Below are 18,730 nucleotides of genomic sequence, written 5' to 3'. Positions count from 1 at the left end.
TCTTTCGTATTTGCAAGTACTTGTTACCTATTCAATGGAGTCATTTTACATTGTTTTTCTAAGTATCGCAATAAAAAAGGCAAAAGCAACATGGCTGTTTATAAAAAAAAATGTAAATAATAAAAAAAAATGAAAAATATGTTTCAAAGCTGCCACTATCACATTGTAAGAACCGCATCATTATCGATTGATCCCTGCTTTCTTATATTTATATATATTTTAATAACTATTATAATATATTGTTATTAAATTCTTTTTCTATATTATTGTAATATTTATTCTAAAATTAAGTGACTGACATACAAACAATATTATATGTATATTTTAAATTTTCTTGTTCAAAACTATGTATATTTTTGAAAAATCTTTGGGTTCAACGATCATATACGACTATGATCGAACATAGAACACACAGTGGCGCCTCTAGCGGAGAGAAACGAAATCATTTATATATGTATATATTTTTAATAATATTAGGAGTAGCAGACGAGCATGCAGTCCAACTGATGATAAGTGGCTACTGCCGCCCATGGACATCATAATCAACCCCAGGTATGATTAGATATTTAACCATAGTGCAACCCCTGAGGACTAAGCTGGAACGCCTCGGAAAAATATGTATATTGTTAGGTTTACTAAATCATCATCAACCCATTACTGACCCACTGCTGGGCACGGGTCTCCTCTCAGAATGAGAAGGATTAGGCCATAGTCCACCGCGCTGGCCAATTGCCTATTGGTAGACTCCACATACCTTTGAGTTTTTTTTATAAATCTCTCAGGTATGCAGGTTTCCTCACGATGTTTTCCTTCACCGTTTAGCAAGTGATAATTAATTTCTAATACGCACATGACCTTGAAAAATCAGAGGTGCGTGCCTGGGATTTGAACCTCGGACCCCTCGATCGAGAGGCCGAGATTCTTAACCACCAGGCTATCACTGCTTCTTACTAAATATGTATTATTTAAAGCCATTATTGTCTTCATTACGAGTGGTAACAGTATCGCCCGATAGATAGATTTGGTTTAAAAAAAAAATAAGTATTATAATATTGTTTTTAAATAATTCGTGTTTTTTTGTCAAATTAGCCTCTTAGTAAGCCGATCTACCGGTGGCGGTCATTGCTGATAAAAACTCTATGTCACTACAATGTCCCCCAATAGATGGCGTTGTCCATATATTTTGAGTAAATATTATCTGTTCTCAGTAACTTTAGTTTTGTCAATTGGCAACACTGTCTCACTATAGATGGTGTTGAATTGTACAAAAATATATAATATAAATTATTCAGTATAACAACTACACAGTGTACCAATAGATGGCGTTGTCCATAGATGTTTAGTAAATATTATCTGTTCTCTGCAACTTTAGTTTTATTGGCAATTCAGTCGCGCGGTAGATGGCGTTAGTTTGTTCGAAGGGCAGCATCTTCTCACCTTCTTCTTGGGTTACTTCTGCTTGCGGTTTCTCTTCTGAAAATTAGCGTTTTTGATATTACACGGACTAATTTATAATAATAATAAATAATAATATTCTTTATTGTACCCAAAAACAATAAAATACAAGAATAAAACATACAAATATTGAACGATACAAAAGGCGGCCTTATCGCTAAGACAGCGATTCCTTCCAGGCAACCTTAGGGTGAGGAGTTAAAGAGTGGATGATTATAAGAATAGGTAGGGTGCACATAAATAATAGTTAAAAGTCTACCTACATAATACATAAAAACAAGTGTAAATTTAAAATATAATTATAAATAAATAAATAATTGACATACTTGATATACATAATTTAATATACTTCTAATAAATATATAAATATGTAGTTTTAATGTATAAGTTTTTTAATTTCTTAAGATAATTAATAATATCAAATATTGTCCCATTGCTAGCACAATGAAATAAAATTCTACATGGTGTTCACATATTATGCACATTCCAAAAATGAAAACAATGTGAGCCGTCACGGGACGCCTGGCAGATGTGAAACATCGACATTATTTTGTAAAAGTAATATGCAGAAAAGAACATATTGTGATAGGAACTAAATATGTCATAATGATAAAATAAAATATTACGATCCGCATGGCGACGCGTCGCCACACCGTACACACTACTGCATATAGACTGTATATATATACCATCGTATAGCGCCACGGCATGCGTCGCCACGCCAGAAATCGGTTTTACGTGCGGCTATAGATATTTCACATCAAAAATATTAATCATTATTTTTTTATATTTTTATTTCCAGCTTTTTAATCTTCATATCTCTAAAATGAAGGTTTTCTTCAAATGTTCTTTATTTTTTGAATTATTTTAGTTTTTAAATTATCATTTATCTATATTTTAAAAATCTCGCCACTGTAAAAAACAAATGTATATCTTTAATTTTTATATCTTCAAACCATTTTCTTATATCTTTGCCATTTTTTACTAATACAAAGGAAATATTTTTTAAATTTTCACTTATTATTTTTTTACTTTCAAAACCAAAACTTTTTTACATTTTTTTTCATATCTCAACCTCTAAGACACAATTTTTTTATTTTGAATTTTTCGCACCTTATTTTCCAAAAACAAAAAATACAACTCACCAGTCCTATTAACACATCGGAACAGCAGCGCATGTGCGAGAGCGGCCACCACAGCAGCCCCCGCTAACAGTCTGAAGGAGCTTCGCCCCCCCAGCGCACTGTACAGCTGCCCACCCACTAGGGAACCCAGCGCGAAGCCTGGAGGGGAATGTGATGGAGAGAAATGTTATACGTGGCATTTACACGATGAAATGCTCGATTTCAATAATCATTTTAAAAAATTGCCGAAATTTCGTTTTTTTATTATAATGAAGTAGCAGACAAGCATGCGGCCCACCTGATGGTAAGTGGCTACTGCCGTCCATGGACATCTCTAATCAACCCCAGGTAAGTTTAAAGTCAATGCACCCCAAACGGCTTGACGGATTAACATATGAAGTGTCATTGGATTCGTCTGAATTGTGGGAGGGACAGAGGCTAAGAGGGAGAGAGGGAGAGAGACTAAGCAGTTGGCTATAGTCGTGTGTGTCTCTCTTAGAATGTGTGTGTTTGCATGCTTGTACGCGTGTTTCTGCATATGTATAAATAGGTATCTATTTTAATCTCTGTCTACGTGTTTGTGTGTCTGTATATCTGTCTTACACAAACTTACATATGCCGTGGTCCATGCACGTGTGTGTGTTTACATGATTGTATGCATGTTTCTGTGCATTTAGTATATGTTAATGCGTGTGTCTGTCTGCCTGTTACTCTGTCTGTCTTTCTTTCTGTCTGTCTGTCTGTCGGTTTGTATGAATCCCTGAGCATTTAAGTATTTGTTTGTGTTTGTGTGTGTCTGTCTGTCTGTGCTACTCACCGACACCGTCGTCCATGCCGGCCACGATGCCCTGCACGGTGGCGGAGTATCCCGGCGGCGCGGCCTGGGCGGCGTAGCCCACTATACTGGCGTAGCAGAGCGCGTACGTTGGCCCTTGCATCACCGACTGTCGACATACATACAAACTTACTACATTTTTTTTTATAATATAAGAGTAGCAGACGAGCACGCAGTCCACCTGATGGTAAGTGGCTACTGCCGCCATGGACATCTGTAATCAACCCCAGATAGGATTAGATTCCTAATTGAGGTCGGCCACGCCGTTACCCCTGAAGACTACGCTGGAATCGGAAACGTATGTCTCCCTTACCACACCCTTCAAACAGGAACACAGCAGCGCTAACACTGCTGTTATAACAGACATCGGTGTGGCGGTGGTGCCGCCGGAGTCGAACTACAAAGGATTCTACCATTTTCATTTCGGTAGGTATTTCGTTATGGAGAAGCGACAAAAGAAGCTCAATAACACACATCATTGCTTTGCATGTATTACCGCACAACTCAAAATTCATTTTCCTCGATACAATTTAATCCAAAATATATCATATTTTGAAGGTGGTAGAACCCTTTGTGGTTCGACTCCGGCGGCACCACCGCCACACTAGGGTTTCTGGTCGAGTGACCCTAGTGACCGAAGTGAGAGGCAGACTTTCTAACCACTAATATAATCATATTAATAGCATTTGTTTTGTGTTTATTAATTATTTTTAAAGTCTTTGGAAGGCGTGACTATCATTGATTGTATCGTTCGGTCCTGCCGAGTGATGTGGCTGGTCAACGCCACTTCAGCTGGCTAAGCTACACCTAATTCCAACCATAATTCCCTCCGACTTTGAGTTTTCGGCTTTGAGGCTTCTAAAGCCTACAGTAAAGGATAGCGCCATAAGTCGTAACTGGCTCGAATACTTTTAAATTCAGACAGTGAGGAATTTGGGGTAACAAAGCACTCCATATTTTTTTACGCACGTAAACTAGCTGAGGTGGATTCTGCGAGTAACCCCATTCGCATAACAACAACCTTTACAGGTGTGACATGGAGTCGTACGCATGATGTTTGCCTTGTCCCTGTTGATTTTAAGACCCGTCCGTTGTGAGGCATTGTAGATGTCACGTAGGTTTTGAAGATGGTTAAATCCATTGTGGTTCGACTCCAGCGGCACCACCGCCACACCTACTCGTATTTGTACCTAATAACGGAAGCATTAAGGCGCTGCGCAAACGGGGACACTTTCTGTTACTGACACGGCACACCATCACAAGCAACCGTGCTCACTGTGTCCCGTGTCGGCAATCGGACACAGTTGCCGATGTCCTGTCACCGACACGGGACACCACTAGAAACCGTAGCTGTAAGAAACCGTAATTGTAAGGAAATTTGTTAATGTTGCTTGTGTCTTCAACTGACGACTTTTAGTTTCCAGTTACCGACACCGAACACATTTTGATCGTTATGAATATAGTGTTAAGTGGAAGCAACTGGACACACGTATGCGCAGGGAGTTGAATGATTTCATACTGATTCTATAGAAATCAAATATTCAGCGGTAGCTTGTGTCTGACACAAGACACAAAAGTGTCCCCGTTTGCGCAGCGCCTAAACGCCGCGGTTTGAAGGGTGCGGTAAGGGAAAATAACATAATAAGGCGTTCCAGCTTAGTCCTCAGGGGTAACGGTGCATCTGTTGCCTCAGGTAGGAATTTAATACTATCTGGGATGGATTACAGTTAATCTATTACTATGTACTCGGACTAACATAAAGGCGGCTCTTTATACACAGTTTAAAATCTCGATGTACCTACAGTTGATCTGGTATCGCTGAAAAGCCTATCACCGTGAAATTTAGATAACAGCACGATTATACTTCTCGGCCTACTACTACGAGTATATAGATGATCGCTAGTGGCACGCTCATCTCAGGTATTGTAGCATTTGGTTAGCAGTCGTTAAACCACGTTAGAGGGCTTATGGATAATAGATAAAACATTTGACATGGTTCGGCCACTAATTCGTACATCTTTCCACGAATCCGTATAGCAGAGTAGCGTATTACAATATGGTCGAGGCCTCCCCCAGTTGCAAGAAGTGGGCAATGCCCAGAAATAAGAGTTAGAAAGGTTGGAGACATAGAATTCATAATGTTTTGAAAATTTCTCGAGTTCCCGGGAATTCCCGGGATTATGTGGTCGGGAAATATATGCCGGGAAATCAGAAACACTACGCCACACCTATTTCTACCTAATAATAGCAGTGTTGGCGCTGCTGTGTTCCGGTTTGAAGGGTGTGGTAAGGGAGACAGACTTTTCCGAGGCGTTCCAGCTTAGTCCTCAGGGGTAGCGGCGCATCTGTGGCTGACCTCAGGTAGGAATATCTAATCCTATCTGGGGTTGACTACAGATGTCCATGGGCGACAGTAGCCACTTACCATCAGGTGGACTGCATGCTCGTCTGCTACTCTTATATTATAAAAAAAAATATATATTTTAATATGTCTAACCTAACCTAACCTAACCATATTGTGGTTACATATATACCTACTTATAACAGTATCTTTCATTTTTAAACTTCATTTATTAAAATATCTTTAAAGATCTAAAAATAATCTAATCCAATATTATCTAAACATGATATAAAATTAAAAAAAATGTTTTTGATTCACCAAAAACATTGAACATTGTTTAATTATAGATTGACTCTCCTTATTAATACACTAACCTCAATAAACACGAGATGCCACGGATGCTGTATCAGCGAGATGAGAGCCAATCTCACGCCGTAGCAGACGAGGCAGAAGGTTATCGTGGTTCCGTAGCCCCAGCGCTTTATTATTCTACCTGAAAAAGTAATAAAATAAACGCTTTCCAAACTCACAGCCCCACACTAGGATTCCCTGTGTCGTGGGTGCCATGAACACACACTTAGACAAATACACAAACACCCAGACCCAGAAACAGAAATCTAAATTCATCATTTAGATATCCGTCTGGCCGGGGATCGAACCCGGGACCCTTTGCGCGTCAGACCGGTATGGTGGCCGCTCCGCCACGCGGGTCGTCAATACTTAAATAAAATTACTTAAATAATTCGTTTGTACGAGTACATAGGCATATAGTAGCTCCGTTATAATTTCAAATTTATTTACGAAAAACAACAAAACAAACAAACAAAAGGCATGTTCTTTACTACATGAACGTTGTGAAAATAATCCTTACTAATATTATAAATCCGAAAGTAACTCTGTCTGTCTGTCTGTTTGTCTCTTCTTCACGCCTAAACCACTGAACCGATTTTAATTAAATTTTGTACAAAGATAGTCTGAGACCCGAGAAAGGACATTGGATAGTTTTTATCCCGGAAATCCCACGGGAACTAGGGATGGCGATCTAAGATCGATTAATCGGACAATCGATCTTTTGGACCCAAAACATCGATTATTTTAATCAATATTAGTAAGGATTTAATAGTAAACTATGCAATTGATGAAGTGATGATCTTTAGCAAAGTTGTTGTCCATGAGCGCACGAAGGTTTCAGAGTTGGTGCGACCGATTTTCGTCAGATGGCGCCACTGTCCAATTCCAATGAAGGTACGAATTTTCAGTTTTATGTATTGTATTGCATATTATGTGTTAGTATGTCATATTACTTTCTATTAAACGCGGGCGAAGCCGCGGGCAAAAGCTCGTATGTAATATTTTTGTAACTTCACACTAAGTTTGGATTAGAACCTGGGACGTATAACGTACCAGACAAGAAGAAGAACAGCAGCTCCCCACAGAAGCTCTGTCCGGCGACAACGACGCCCTCAATCAGCTTAATTTCCCCCATAGAACCCGTCTTCTCTGCTAATTCTTCTAGGAACCTGAAAACCAAAAAATATATATATCACTAGCTGACCCGGCAAACGTTGGGTTGCCATATAAATAAAAAAATGTTAAGGGTATTGTTCGCCCTTACACTTAGGGGTATGAAAAATAGATAGTAGCTGATTCTCAACCTACTGAATATGCATATAAAATATGGTGAAAATCGGTAAAGCCGTTTTGGAGGAGTACGGTAACTCACATTGTGACACGAGAATTTTATATATAAGATATTGTAGCGACTTGACGCTACTCGTCAAGAGATGGCGCCACAAGTTCTCTGAATCGCGCTATCGAAGTTTTCTCAACATCTTGTATAGTCCGCGCTAAATTGCTAGTCCGCTCTGAATATAGAAATGAATCGCGTCGCCAAAGCAAATTGTATGACTACACCTACTCGCAACAATTTCAGCAGCTGGCAGTTTGGCGCGGATGAAGAAAATTAGAAATTCCTTGTTTTATAAAACATTACAAAGACATTTTTTTCTAACAAAAAGTAATTCTAAACGAACTTACCAAAACATATAGTATATGATAAAACTATCGAAGGTGCCAGCTACCACTGCGAAGGTGATGAAGACTAGCACACGAGGCATTCTGAGGACCTCCCGGAGCGCTTTGCCCGAGTCGTCCGGACTCGATAGTGAGGGGAGCTGGAAAGAAATAAATAAATAATAATAAAATTAAATAAACAAACATAATATCGTCATAGGAAGTCTTATTCTAACATCATTATTTATACTATATATTCGGGTCTAATTTTAAACATAGATATTATTTGTATACTTACCGTGAGATTCAAACAGCTGCATAAGTTGGCTATGATATAACCTGTATCTTTTCTTAATTGTATAATATCTGACAAAATTACGCATAATTTAGTCTAGTTTAAATTAGTTTGATATGAACTAAATTAGTCTAGAATTGACGTTTTTCTGCAATATTGTCTAATGGGCATGATGACAAATTTTGAACTCCCCTTCTATAATGTAGGTACATGTCTACTGATTCCAAAAATCGTATTATTTCGTCAATAGATTCAGTATTAACGGAAATATTAGCATTTTTGAAACAAATTTTTAATTAAGCGCGATAACGCTCACAGGTGTCATGGCGTCCGCGAGTGACGTCACGCTTCGATATCCCATAGTAAAGTTTAAGCAATACGGTGACACGCCAAAAAAATGACGTCATTTCGCCCCGATTAGCGTTTTAGACAAGATGACCGACTGCAGTATTTTATAATTTTACTTTATTGAAAATATAATGAATCCTAATCCCATCCTAAAATAATCCTAATCCTAAAGTTTTTATTAAAACTGGGCCATTTTCGAGAATGCTTTCAACATATTGTTTTTAAGTAAATAATTTATTCTTCGGTTTTTCAATACTGTCATCATGCTCATTATAGTTTAATACAGACAAATCATAGTCGATTTTTCACACCGTGACATTAACAACTAATTTTAGCAGAATATTGTCTAATTTCTGTCTAATACAGACTAATTTAGTCCTTTATTACACCGTGAGCTTAGTCTAATTTTAGTCTAATACAGATTAATTTTAGTGTCTATTTTTACATACTACGAGTTTCGGCTAATATTACCTACCGTGAGTCTCCTACAGCTGTACAGATCCACCGCGGTGGCGGCGAGTGCGAGCACGAACGCCGGCGTGAAGTCCTTCACCGCGCCGGCGGACACGCGGTCTATCAGCCACCCGCCGAGTAACGCAGTGGCGCCGTACCCCGCGGTACCCCGTGTTGTACCGTCTTATACTAGCTTGATACTTTATACTATCTAATTGTAGTTTGTACTTATTATGCCACCTTATTTCAGGCATTATTATGATATGTGATTCTGACATGAGCACAAGTTGACTGTTAAAACTAGGGACTTACCTTAATTGTGTAGTAGCTGACAAAATGACATCTGTTTTTAGTCTTGTATAAATTTAGTCTAATATTAACTAAAATTAGTCGAATGTTATTTTAGACTAATAAAGACTAATTTTAGTCCCTTTCCCTAGTCTAATAAAGACTAATTTATTTTTTCCCCCCAGTCAAATACAGACAAACTTAAGTCTTTTTTTTCAGACTAATGTTAGTCCATTTCACACAGTCACCTGGCTAATTTAAGTCAAATATCGACTAATTTTAGTCTCAAATCGACTAAATTCAGTCAATATTCGAATTTTTGTGCGTTTTCGACTAATCCTAACCTACATATGTACGTACCGTGAGCCTCCTGCAGCTGTACAGGTCCACCGCGGTGGCGGCGAGTGCGAGCACGAACGCCGGCGTGAAGTCCTTCACCGCGCCGGCGGACACGCGGTCTATCAGCCACCCGCCGAGTAAGGCAGTGGTGCCGTACCCCGCGGTACCCCACGCGCGTTGCCAACCGTAGTCGCTGCTACGCTCCGCACCTTTGTAACAAATACACAAGTATTTGTAAGAGAAGAAGAATTGTTATATGTAGACGAAAACTATATATAAAAGACTACTTGAAAATATAGACCAATTAAGACAAATACAACGACCTGTTTAAACTGTAGCGACTTCCCGCTACTCGTCAAGAGATGGCGCTGCTGAATCACGCTATCGAAGTTTTCTAAACATCTTGCATATATACAAGCTCCGAACTGAGACTGTTGGAGCACGGCCGCTCCCTGGGCATGATCACCTAGCCCGGCGGGAGATCTCCTCTTGCCAAAATACTGTTGTTTGGAGGTAGTAGAAACGTTTGTGGTCCGACTCCGGCAGCACGACCGCCACACCTAATTCTGTCTTGTAAGCAGTGTAGCGCTGCTGTGTTCAGGTTTGAAGGGTGTGACAAGGGACACAACTTTTCCGAGGCATTCGAGCTTAGTCCTCAGGGGCAGCGGCGCATCTGTGGCTAGGTATGTGATAGGAGATAGCGGCGCATCTGTGGCTGACTTCAGGTAGGACTCGTATCTTTACTGTGGTTGATTATATACGTCCATGGATGGCAGAAGCCACTTACCATAAGGTGAACTGCATTGTCGGTTGCCATGAAGCTTACAAAAATACCTAATCTATAAAACTTGAAAATATTATATTATTTAAAATAAATTAGTTCAAACTCACCCAAAACATCGAAGCACACAGCATCGCCGATACAATTGGCAACGTTGAACGCGACAGTACCCAGACACATGAGCACCACAAACACCCAGAAACTGGCCGTCCTGTACAAACTCGAATCACTTTTCGACTCATCTGTATCGACATCGACCTTCAATTTAATCGCACTAACATTCGATCCGAGCTCTCTCTTACTCTTATTGTCTAACAGATCGGTCGTATTCACTCCTAACGCCTCTTCAAAGCATAATAAGTCGCAGTCTTTAATCGGAGAACACGTTACCTCTCCCTCTCGCACGTCATCGAAACTCATACGTAAGAGCGAGCACGATGTATTCGTTACTTCAATGTCAACGTAAATCGTGTTGACGTACGTCGAATTTGACAGATACACGTCGAATTGCTTATCTGTGGAGCAGTTCCAATGACAGGTGTATTTACCCAAGATGGCGTCGGTTTTATTGTCATATGTTTTCAGGTATATAGTGTCGTTTAAATGGTATATTGATTCGATTAATGGCGGCTCGGGTTCCTCGGGCATCGGCAAAAACCACAAACCACAGTAAGACCCCGTCATAAATGCTATTAGGAGCATGAATACCAGCTTCCTTTGTGTCTGAAAAAATGTTTTAAATATTGTAGTTATAAAGCTTGATAATCATAGCACAAATAATAGAAAATGACTGTTTTATTAATTGCTATGTTGCAGGTGGTAGAACCCTCTGTGGTTCGACTCCGGCGGCACCACCGCCGCACCTATTTCTGTTATAACAGGAGTGTTAAGCGCTTACCCACGGAACAAGAAAAAATTCTTACCACACCCGTCAAACCAGAACACAGCAGCGCTTAACACTGCTGTTATGAGGCAGAAATATATGTGGCGGTGGTGACGCATGAGTCAAATCGCTGGTTCTACGACCTTCAAAACCTTCACCTTCCGTGGTGGTATGGTTACTTTATTGAGCGAGTTCGTCTCGCACTTATTAATTGTTATCCTTTAAGTACGAACCTGATAGCCTAGTGGTTAAGAAACTCGGCCTCTCGGTCGAGGGGTCCGAGGTTCAAATCCCAGGCCTCCTCTGATTTTTTAAAGTAATGTGCGTATTAGAAATTAATTGAAACCTGCATACCTGATTTATTTAAAAAAATCTCAAAAGTATGTGAAGTCTGCCAATACGCACTTGGCCAGCGCGGTCGACTGTAGCCTAATCCTTCTCATTATGAGAGGAGACCCGAGCCCAGCAGTGGGACAGTAATGGGTTGATGATGAAGTACGCATGATACTTACCGGCCAGAAGTCAACCACGTAGCCGAAGAGTGGCTTCGCTGCCGCCCAGAGCAGCGGCAACACCGCGGTCACGAGACCCATGACACTCGCGGAGACGCCCAGCTGCCGCCCGAACACATTCAGCTGGGGGAGCAGTGGACCCAGCGCTGTGAAGACCAAAACATTTCAAAGTAGAGTGTTTTGTTTTATCACTAATCTATGACATATGACAGCGGTCCACGTAACGACATAACCTATTGACGTGTACTTTTTTAATATAGGAGTAGCAGACGAGCGTGCAGTTCACCTGATGATAAGTGGCTACTGTCGCCCAATGACATTAATCAACCCCAGATAAGTTTACATTCCTAAATAACGTCGCTCACAGATGCGCTGTTACCCCTGAGGACTAAGCTGGAATTCCTCGGACAAGTAGCAGCTAAGCAATAATAAAGTGGATGGAACTCGCCCTCTCATTCAGTGGATCTGTGATTCCCAGGCACGCACCTCTGATTATTCAAGTTATGTGCGTATTAGAAATTAATAATCACTTGCTTAAACGGTGAAGGAAAACATCGTGAGGAGACCTGCACGCCTGAATTCTGAAAAAATCTCAAGGGTATGTGAAGTCTACCAATTCGCACTTGGCAAGCGCGGTGGGCTATGGCCTAATCCCTTCAAATAGAGAGGAAACCTGTGCCCAGCAATGGGACAGTAATGAGTTGATGACGAATGCATATTAGCGGGTAGAACCCTATGTGGTTCTACTCCGGCGGCACCACCGCCACACCTATTACTGTTATAACAGCAGTCTTAAGCGCTGCTGTGTTCCACTTTTAAGGGTGTGGTAAGAGACATACTTATCCGAGTCATTCCAACTAAATCCTCACGGGTAGCAACACACCTGGGACCTATCGAAGGTTGACAGGAATTTAGTCTTATCTGGGATCGATTACAGATGTTCATGACAGTCCTTATCATCGGGTGGACTATATTTTTCTACTTGAATTTCATAATAAAATGTACTCACAAAATAGAAACTAATATTTTATGATACACTCCTCCCCAATCTTAAAATAAATATATAAGACCATCTGTAGTGACTACATGCCATTACGTTTATCTACACATAATTAAGTCGTATTGTTCTAAGATTACACATAAGTACAGCTCAAACATGATACATTTTACTGGCGAATGAGTTTATTATACCGCTTTTGTTTATGTGTAGATGTATTTGTAGTAAATGTAATGTTTGTTCTTATAACGTAAGGTATAGTCCGCTCTGACGTTGTGAACAGGTGTAGTCGTACAATTTGCTATGGCGACGCGATTCATTTCTATATTCAGAGCGGACTAGCAGTTTTACGCTGACTATACTTAGACTTCTTTATAATATAGGAGTAGTAGATGACCATGCAGTCCATCTGATAGTAAGTGGCTACTGCCGTACATACATCTGTAATCAACCCCGGATAGGTTTAGATATTCCTACCTGAGGTAGTAAGGGAGACATACTTTTCCCAGGCGTTCCAGCTTACTCCTCAGGGGTAGCGGCGCATCTGTGGCCGACCTCACCTACAAATCCAATTCTACCTGGGGTTGATTACAGAAGTCCATACGACAGTAGCCACTTACCATCAGCTCGTCTGCTACTCCTTATATTATAAAAATTATAGTTCAAAAAACTAAAAAACACGCTTTTATGATAAAATCAACTAAAAAGTAGAAAATAATTTTCAATCTAAGAATCAATTAAGAAACAGTAAATAGTGTAATTGTGGAAAAAGTGTGGGGTGCTTTTCGAACCTGATAAATGGAGCACCCCATCATTTTATCATAAAAGCGTGTTTTTTAGTTTTTTGAACTATAATTATTTATTAATTTTTAGTATTTCTCGTTATAGCGACCACCATTATTCATCGTTTGTAAAAAAATCAAGTGTCTATCTATTACGATTTAAGAGATAAAGCCCAACGACAGACGAACAGACCGCAAAGGGTTTCGTTTTAACCTTTGAGTACGGAATCCTAAAAATCATTCTAAAAGAGCGCATTATAGATATGTTTCAGAACATTTGAGTTATAGGGAAATAACATTATTATTTTCTAAACTAAAAATCACGATATAAAAGTTACGCCTATTGAAACTAAATAGCAATAATTATTATTTGCAATCTAAAGTTGCGATGAACTTTGCTGAAGGTGTTTGAAAAATCTCGCCTCGAAAATCTTTAATCCAGAGGATGTTGATAAGGACAATGGTACAAAACTATTAATGTTTAAAATATTGAATTGTCATCGGTCCTTAATAAGTATGCCAAATTTCGAGTTAATCCGACGTTTTGAAGGGGGTTTAAATCATGTTCAAAGATTCCGTTACATACTAACATACCAACATACCAACATACATACGTCTGAAGCTAATAAAAGCGTGTTAAAAAGGCCACACGATACCACGGGCAGAAGATAGTTCAAAACATATCTCTATCAGATACCAAACAGTTGATTACGTAACATCGTTAATGATTATCAAGGATTACTTATCAAACGATAGCGTTGGTCAATATTGTTTTATATCACTCAAGAGCGCATAATCTTATGCTGTTAAACGAAACAGCACAATAAGGAGATTGGCTGTCGTAATATCCGTATTATATATATATTTATATTATACAACAAGAAAATAATCATATAATAAATTCTACTACTGTACAACTGGAGGTTTTGAACTATAGCTTATGTCACTCACAATTTAGACGAATCCAATGACAATTCATACATATGTTTGAAGGCGATAGAACCCACTGTGGTTTGCCCACTCGGGCAAATCCACCTATTTCTGTTATAACAGCAGTGTTAAGCGCTGCTGTGTTTCGGTGACGAGATACCGTCCACCTGATGGTAAGTGGCTACTGCCGCTTATGGACAACTGTAAACAACCCAGATAGGATTAGATTTCTACCTGAGGTCGATGCGCCGCTACCCTTGAGAACTGAACGCCTCGGTAAAGTACGTCTCCCTTACCATATCCTTCAAAACCAGAAAACAGCAGCGCTTAACACTGCTGTTATTTAGCAGAAATAGGTGTGGCGGTGGTGCCGCCGGAGTCAAACCACAAAGGGTTCTATCACTTTTGGTTAGTTCTACCGCATATGGAGGGTGTTCTATACAACCAAAATGGTAATTATAGCAGCCATAAAAGAAAATGCATTGTGAAAATTTGATCTATACTTATTACGGTTTAATAAATAAAGCGAAAAACGTCGAAAACGGTGTCTTGTATTGCGACCCCCATTTATTTTCATGCCATTTTTATTTTTATACATATTCTGTGAAAATTTCAAGTAGCTATCTATTACGGTTCCAGAAATAAAGCCCTGTGACACAGAGACAGACAGCGGAGGCTTAGTATAGTCCGCGCCAAACTGCTAGTCCGCTCTGAAGATGTTGCGAGCCGGTGTAGTCACACAATTTGCTATGGTGACGCGATTCATTTCTATATTCAGAGCGGACTAGTTTTAGACTATAATAGGGTTCCGTTTTTACTCTTTGGGTTCCTAAAAATCAGACCCGATTCGAACCGAAGTGAACTCCCTGTGTGAATCTGCCCTCCAAGGCCCAATCCATTACACATTGACCTCAACCGTGTCAGGGCGCCTGCCTAAATTCATACATCCTCCCAATTATCGTGTTAAACGATGTGCGTAGTGTGGCGATATGTTTTCTCATACACATTCACTTATGCCTGTTGCAATAATCAATCTATCTGTCACAGACAAAGTGATCAAATAGCTATTATACATAATGACTGGGTTTTATGTATAATAATCAATTAATCACTTTATCCGGCTGCTACATATAATAGCATGTTAAAGTTAGTCAAAGTAATAAATATGTTATTGTAAAAGTCCGAAGTATCATCATCAACCACTTACTGTCCCACTGCTGCGCACGGGTCTCCTCTCAGAATGAGAAGGATTAGGCCATAGTCCACCGTGCTGGCCAAGTGCGTATTGGTAGACTTCACATACCTTTAAGATTTTTTTTTTATATAAATCTCTCAGGTATGCAGGTTTCCTCGCGATGTTTTCCTTCACCGTTTAAGCAAGTGATAATTAATTTCTAATACGCACATAAATTTGAAAATCAGAGGTGCGTGCCTGGGATTTGAACCTCGGACCCCTCGATCGAGAGGCCGCGTTTCTTAACCACTAGGCTATCACTGCTTTTTTCAAAGTCCGAAGTATGGTAAATCTTAATATCAACTGAAATTATTAATAACTAGCTGACTCGGCAAACTTTGTACCGCCTCAAAATCTATTTATCAAATATATTTCATATAAAATATAGCCTATGTTACTCGTGGATAATCTAGCTTTCGAATGGTGAAAGAATTTTTAAAATCGGTCCAGTAGTTTTTGAGCCTATTCATTCATTACAATCAAACAAACAAACAAAGTTTCCCTCTTTATAATATTAGTATAGATAAATTATGTTGTATCAACGTCATCTTAGCTGTTGTATTACAGTAACCACGACTCATATAGTCTAGGTACGAATTATCGTGAATCGGACTACCCCCTCCCTTAGTTTTCTATTTTTTTTTTATTTTCCAACCTAACCTAACCAATACCAAGTCGGTATGAATTTGTTTAGGATTGGTTAGGTTGGAACCATAGATTAGTAAAGATACCTCGCCGGCTTGAAATTGAATGAAGCCACAAACGGCTTATTAGTAAGTTCTTTTTTTGAATTCTTGACAAATAAAAACATTTTTAGAGAAAATTTACGAATAAATAACTAATACTGCGTAATTTACATAATAAATAAATAAGTATTTAAAATATTTTAGGGACATTTTAACACGGAGACGTGGCAAAACATTTTTACGCAACTATTTCAATTCTCAAAACTGGGTACATTTTCTTGTTAGGAGTGAGTAATCTTTACTAATCTATGGTTGGAACATATAAGAAAACACATAAAAGTATGCGAGGTAGCCCTACGAGCGGGTATGTCCAAGTCATGTAAAGTCAGTATGTACTTAAAATATAATTAAGCGATCAGATAAAATAGTAAGGCATGTATTTTATGACCACCCATAACTGATTTACGTACATAAACGATGTACGACACACACAGGCGATTACATAAACACCCAGACCCAGAAAACAAATCTAATTCATCTTTTAGGTATCTAGCTGACTGTGGATCGAACCTAGGACCTGCTGCATATCAAATTAATGTGGTGATTACTCCGTCATGCCGGTGTCATAAAATTAGAACAATTAATTGTTATCAGTATCAATTAATGAGCATAATAAAATCAGTTTGCATACTTATCTTAACAATATATATAGCCCAGAATATCAAATGGAATATATAATGGAATATATATTATACAAGTAAAGAATGTTGGAAGGTGGTAGAACACTGTATAGTTCAAATCCACAGCACCACCGTCACACTAATTTCTGACGTAAAGCAGTTCTGCTTTTGGTGGAATGGTGGCTATACCAATTGACTTACATGGGTGTTCATTACAGGTAATCCATCTGTGGTAGGCTACAGTTGTAATATATAACATAGGAGTAGCAGACGAGCATGCAGTCCACCTGATGGTAAGTGGCTACTGCAGCCCATGGACATCTGTAGTCAACCCCAGATAGGATTAGATATTCCCACCTGAGGTCGGCCACAGATGCGCCAGTACCCCTCCCATACCACACCCTTCAAACCAGAACACAGCAGCGCTTAACACTGCTGTTAGGTAGTAATAGGTGTGGCGGTGGTGCCGCCGGAGTCCAATTACAAAGGGTTCTACCACCTTCAAAATGTTGTCATTTATTAATAGCATTTATCAATTAAAGTAATGGTAGTTTAGAGGATAAAACTCTGCTTCTCAATCAGGGGGGCCCATCTCCGAATCCTAGGCACTATCTGATTTTTAAGTTATGTGCATATTACAAATTAACTATTATTTGTTTTAATTGTGAAAAAAATCTGAAATGTTGAAAGAAGTTCTTAAAGTTGACTATAGCGTAAACCATGGGCACGGTGCCCAGCAGTGGGACAGTAATAGTTTGATAACAACGATAATCTCAAAAAATAAAAATAATAAGTCATCATCAACCCATTACTGTCCCACTGCTGGGTACGGGTCTCCTCTCAGAATGAGAAGGATTAGGCCATAGTCCACCGCGCTGGACAAGTGTGTATTGGTAGACTTCACATACCTTTGAGATTCTTTTTTTTTTATAAATCTCTCAGGTACGCAGGTTTGCTTGCGATGTTATTTTCACCGTTTAGCAAGTGATAATAATTTCTAATACGCAAAAATAATAGATTTAAAATAAAAAAAGATAAAAATAGGAATTTTATTCTCAGAACATCTTGAGCATTTAATTTTTTTCAAAATACCACGAACTTGGTGCCCCTATTTATTAGAAAAAATAAAAAAATAAAGCACTTACCAGCAAAAAAGAAGAAAAAATGCGCCTTTATAGGCAATAAGCCTTTGTCGATTTTCCACTTCATATTAAAAAAAATAGCTGCAACTTTGTAAATATTCTATATTTAAATAACTTTACACGTAAATAAAACTCATTGTTATTACGTAGTACGTGTACCGGGTCATTCACCGTTGCAAAACGAACTGGCGTTACTGCTTTCTATCGTAATCTCACATCGCATAAAATTATCCTCGAGGCGTAATAAATACCTAATGATAATGTTAGTGACTAGTGTCCTATGCACAGAACACCTAAACACCTATACTCCTAACGGAGAAGAACGACGACTTCATACAAAAAACGCGATTACATAGTTAGCAACGCCATCTAGATTTGGCCCCCAGTAAACCGAGCGTAAAATTTAGGCGGGAAATTTGAATAATTATAAGTGGGAAATTTGAATAAATATGAGCGGGAAATTTGAATAATTATGAGCGGGAAATTTGAAAATACATTTCAAATTACTTTTTGAATTATTACGTCATGTAGGCACTTTTACTCGTAAAATATAAGCATAACAAAACTGTTTTACAATGCTTATATTTTACAGATAAAAGTGCCTACATTACG

General features: G+C 38.9%; 1 protein-coding gene across 1 annotated transcript; it reads right to left on the bottom strand.

Annotated features, from left to right (window-relative positions):
• Nucleotides 1–583: 583 nt before the first annotated feature.
• Nucleotides 584–18,385, bottom strand: LOC140751311 (major facilitator superfamily domain-containing protein 6). Its single transcript, XM_073085221.1, has 10 exons — nucleotides 18,122–18,385; nucleotides 11,668–11,813; nucleotides 10,383–10,995; nucleotides 9,513–9,700; nucleotides 7,793–7,929; nucleotides 7,160–7,275; nucleotides 6,130–6,248; nucleotides 3,397–3,523; nucleotides 2,601–2,738; nucleotides 584–1,473 (listed from the first exon to the last, which is right to left on the bottom strand). Exons 1-10 carry the CDS (start codon nucleotides 18,183–18,185, stop codon nucleotides 1,340–1,342), a joined length of 1,782 nt encoding a protein of 593 aa, XP_072941322.1. The 5' UTR covers nucleotides 18,186–18,385; the 3' UTR covers nucleotides 584–1,339.
• Nucleotides 18,386–18,730: the final 345 nt, after the last annotated feature.

Source organism: Epargyreus clarus, unplaced genomic scaffold (assembly GCF_041222505.1).
Source record: "Epargyreus clarus isolate Ecla_fem2 unplaced genomic scaffold, WU_Ecla_fem_2.2 ptg000022l, whole genome shotgun sequence".
In the NCBI taxonomy this organism is placed as follows: domain Eukaryota; kingdom Metazoa; phylum Arthropoda; class Insecta; order Lepidoptera; family Hesperiidae; genus Epargyreus; species Epargyreus clarus.
This window is presented reverse-complemented; position numbering and strand designations above follow the sequence as displayed.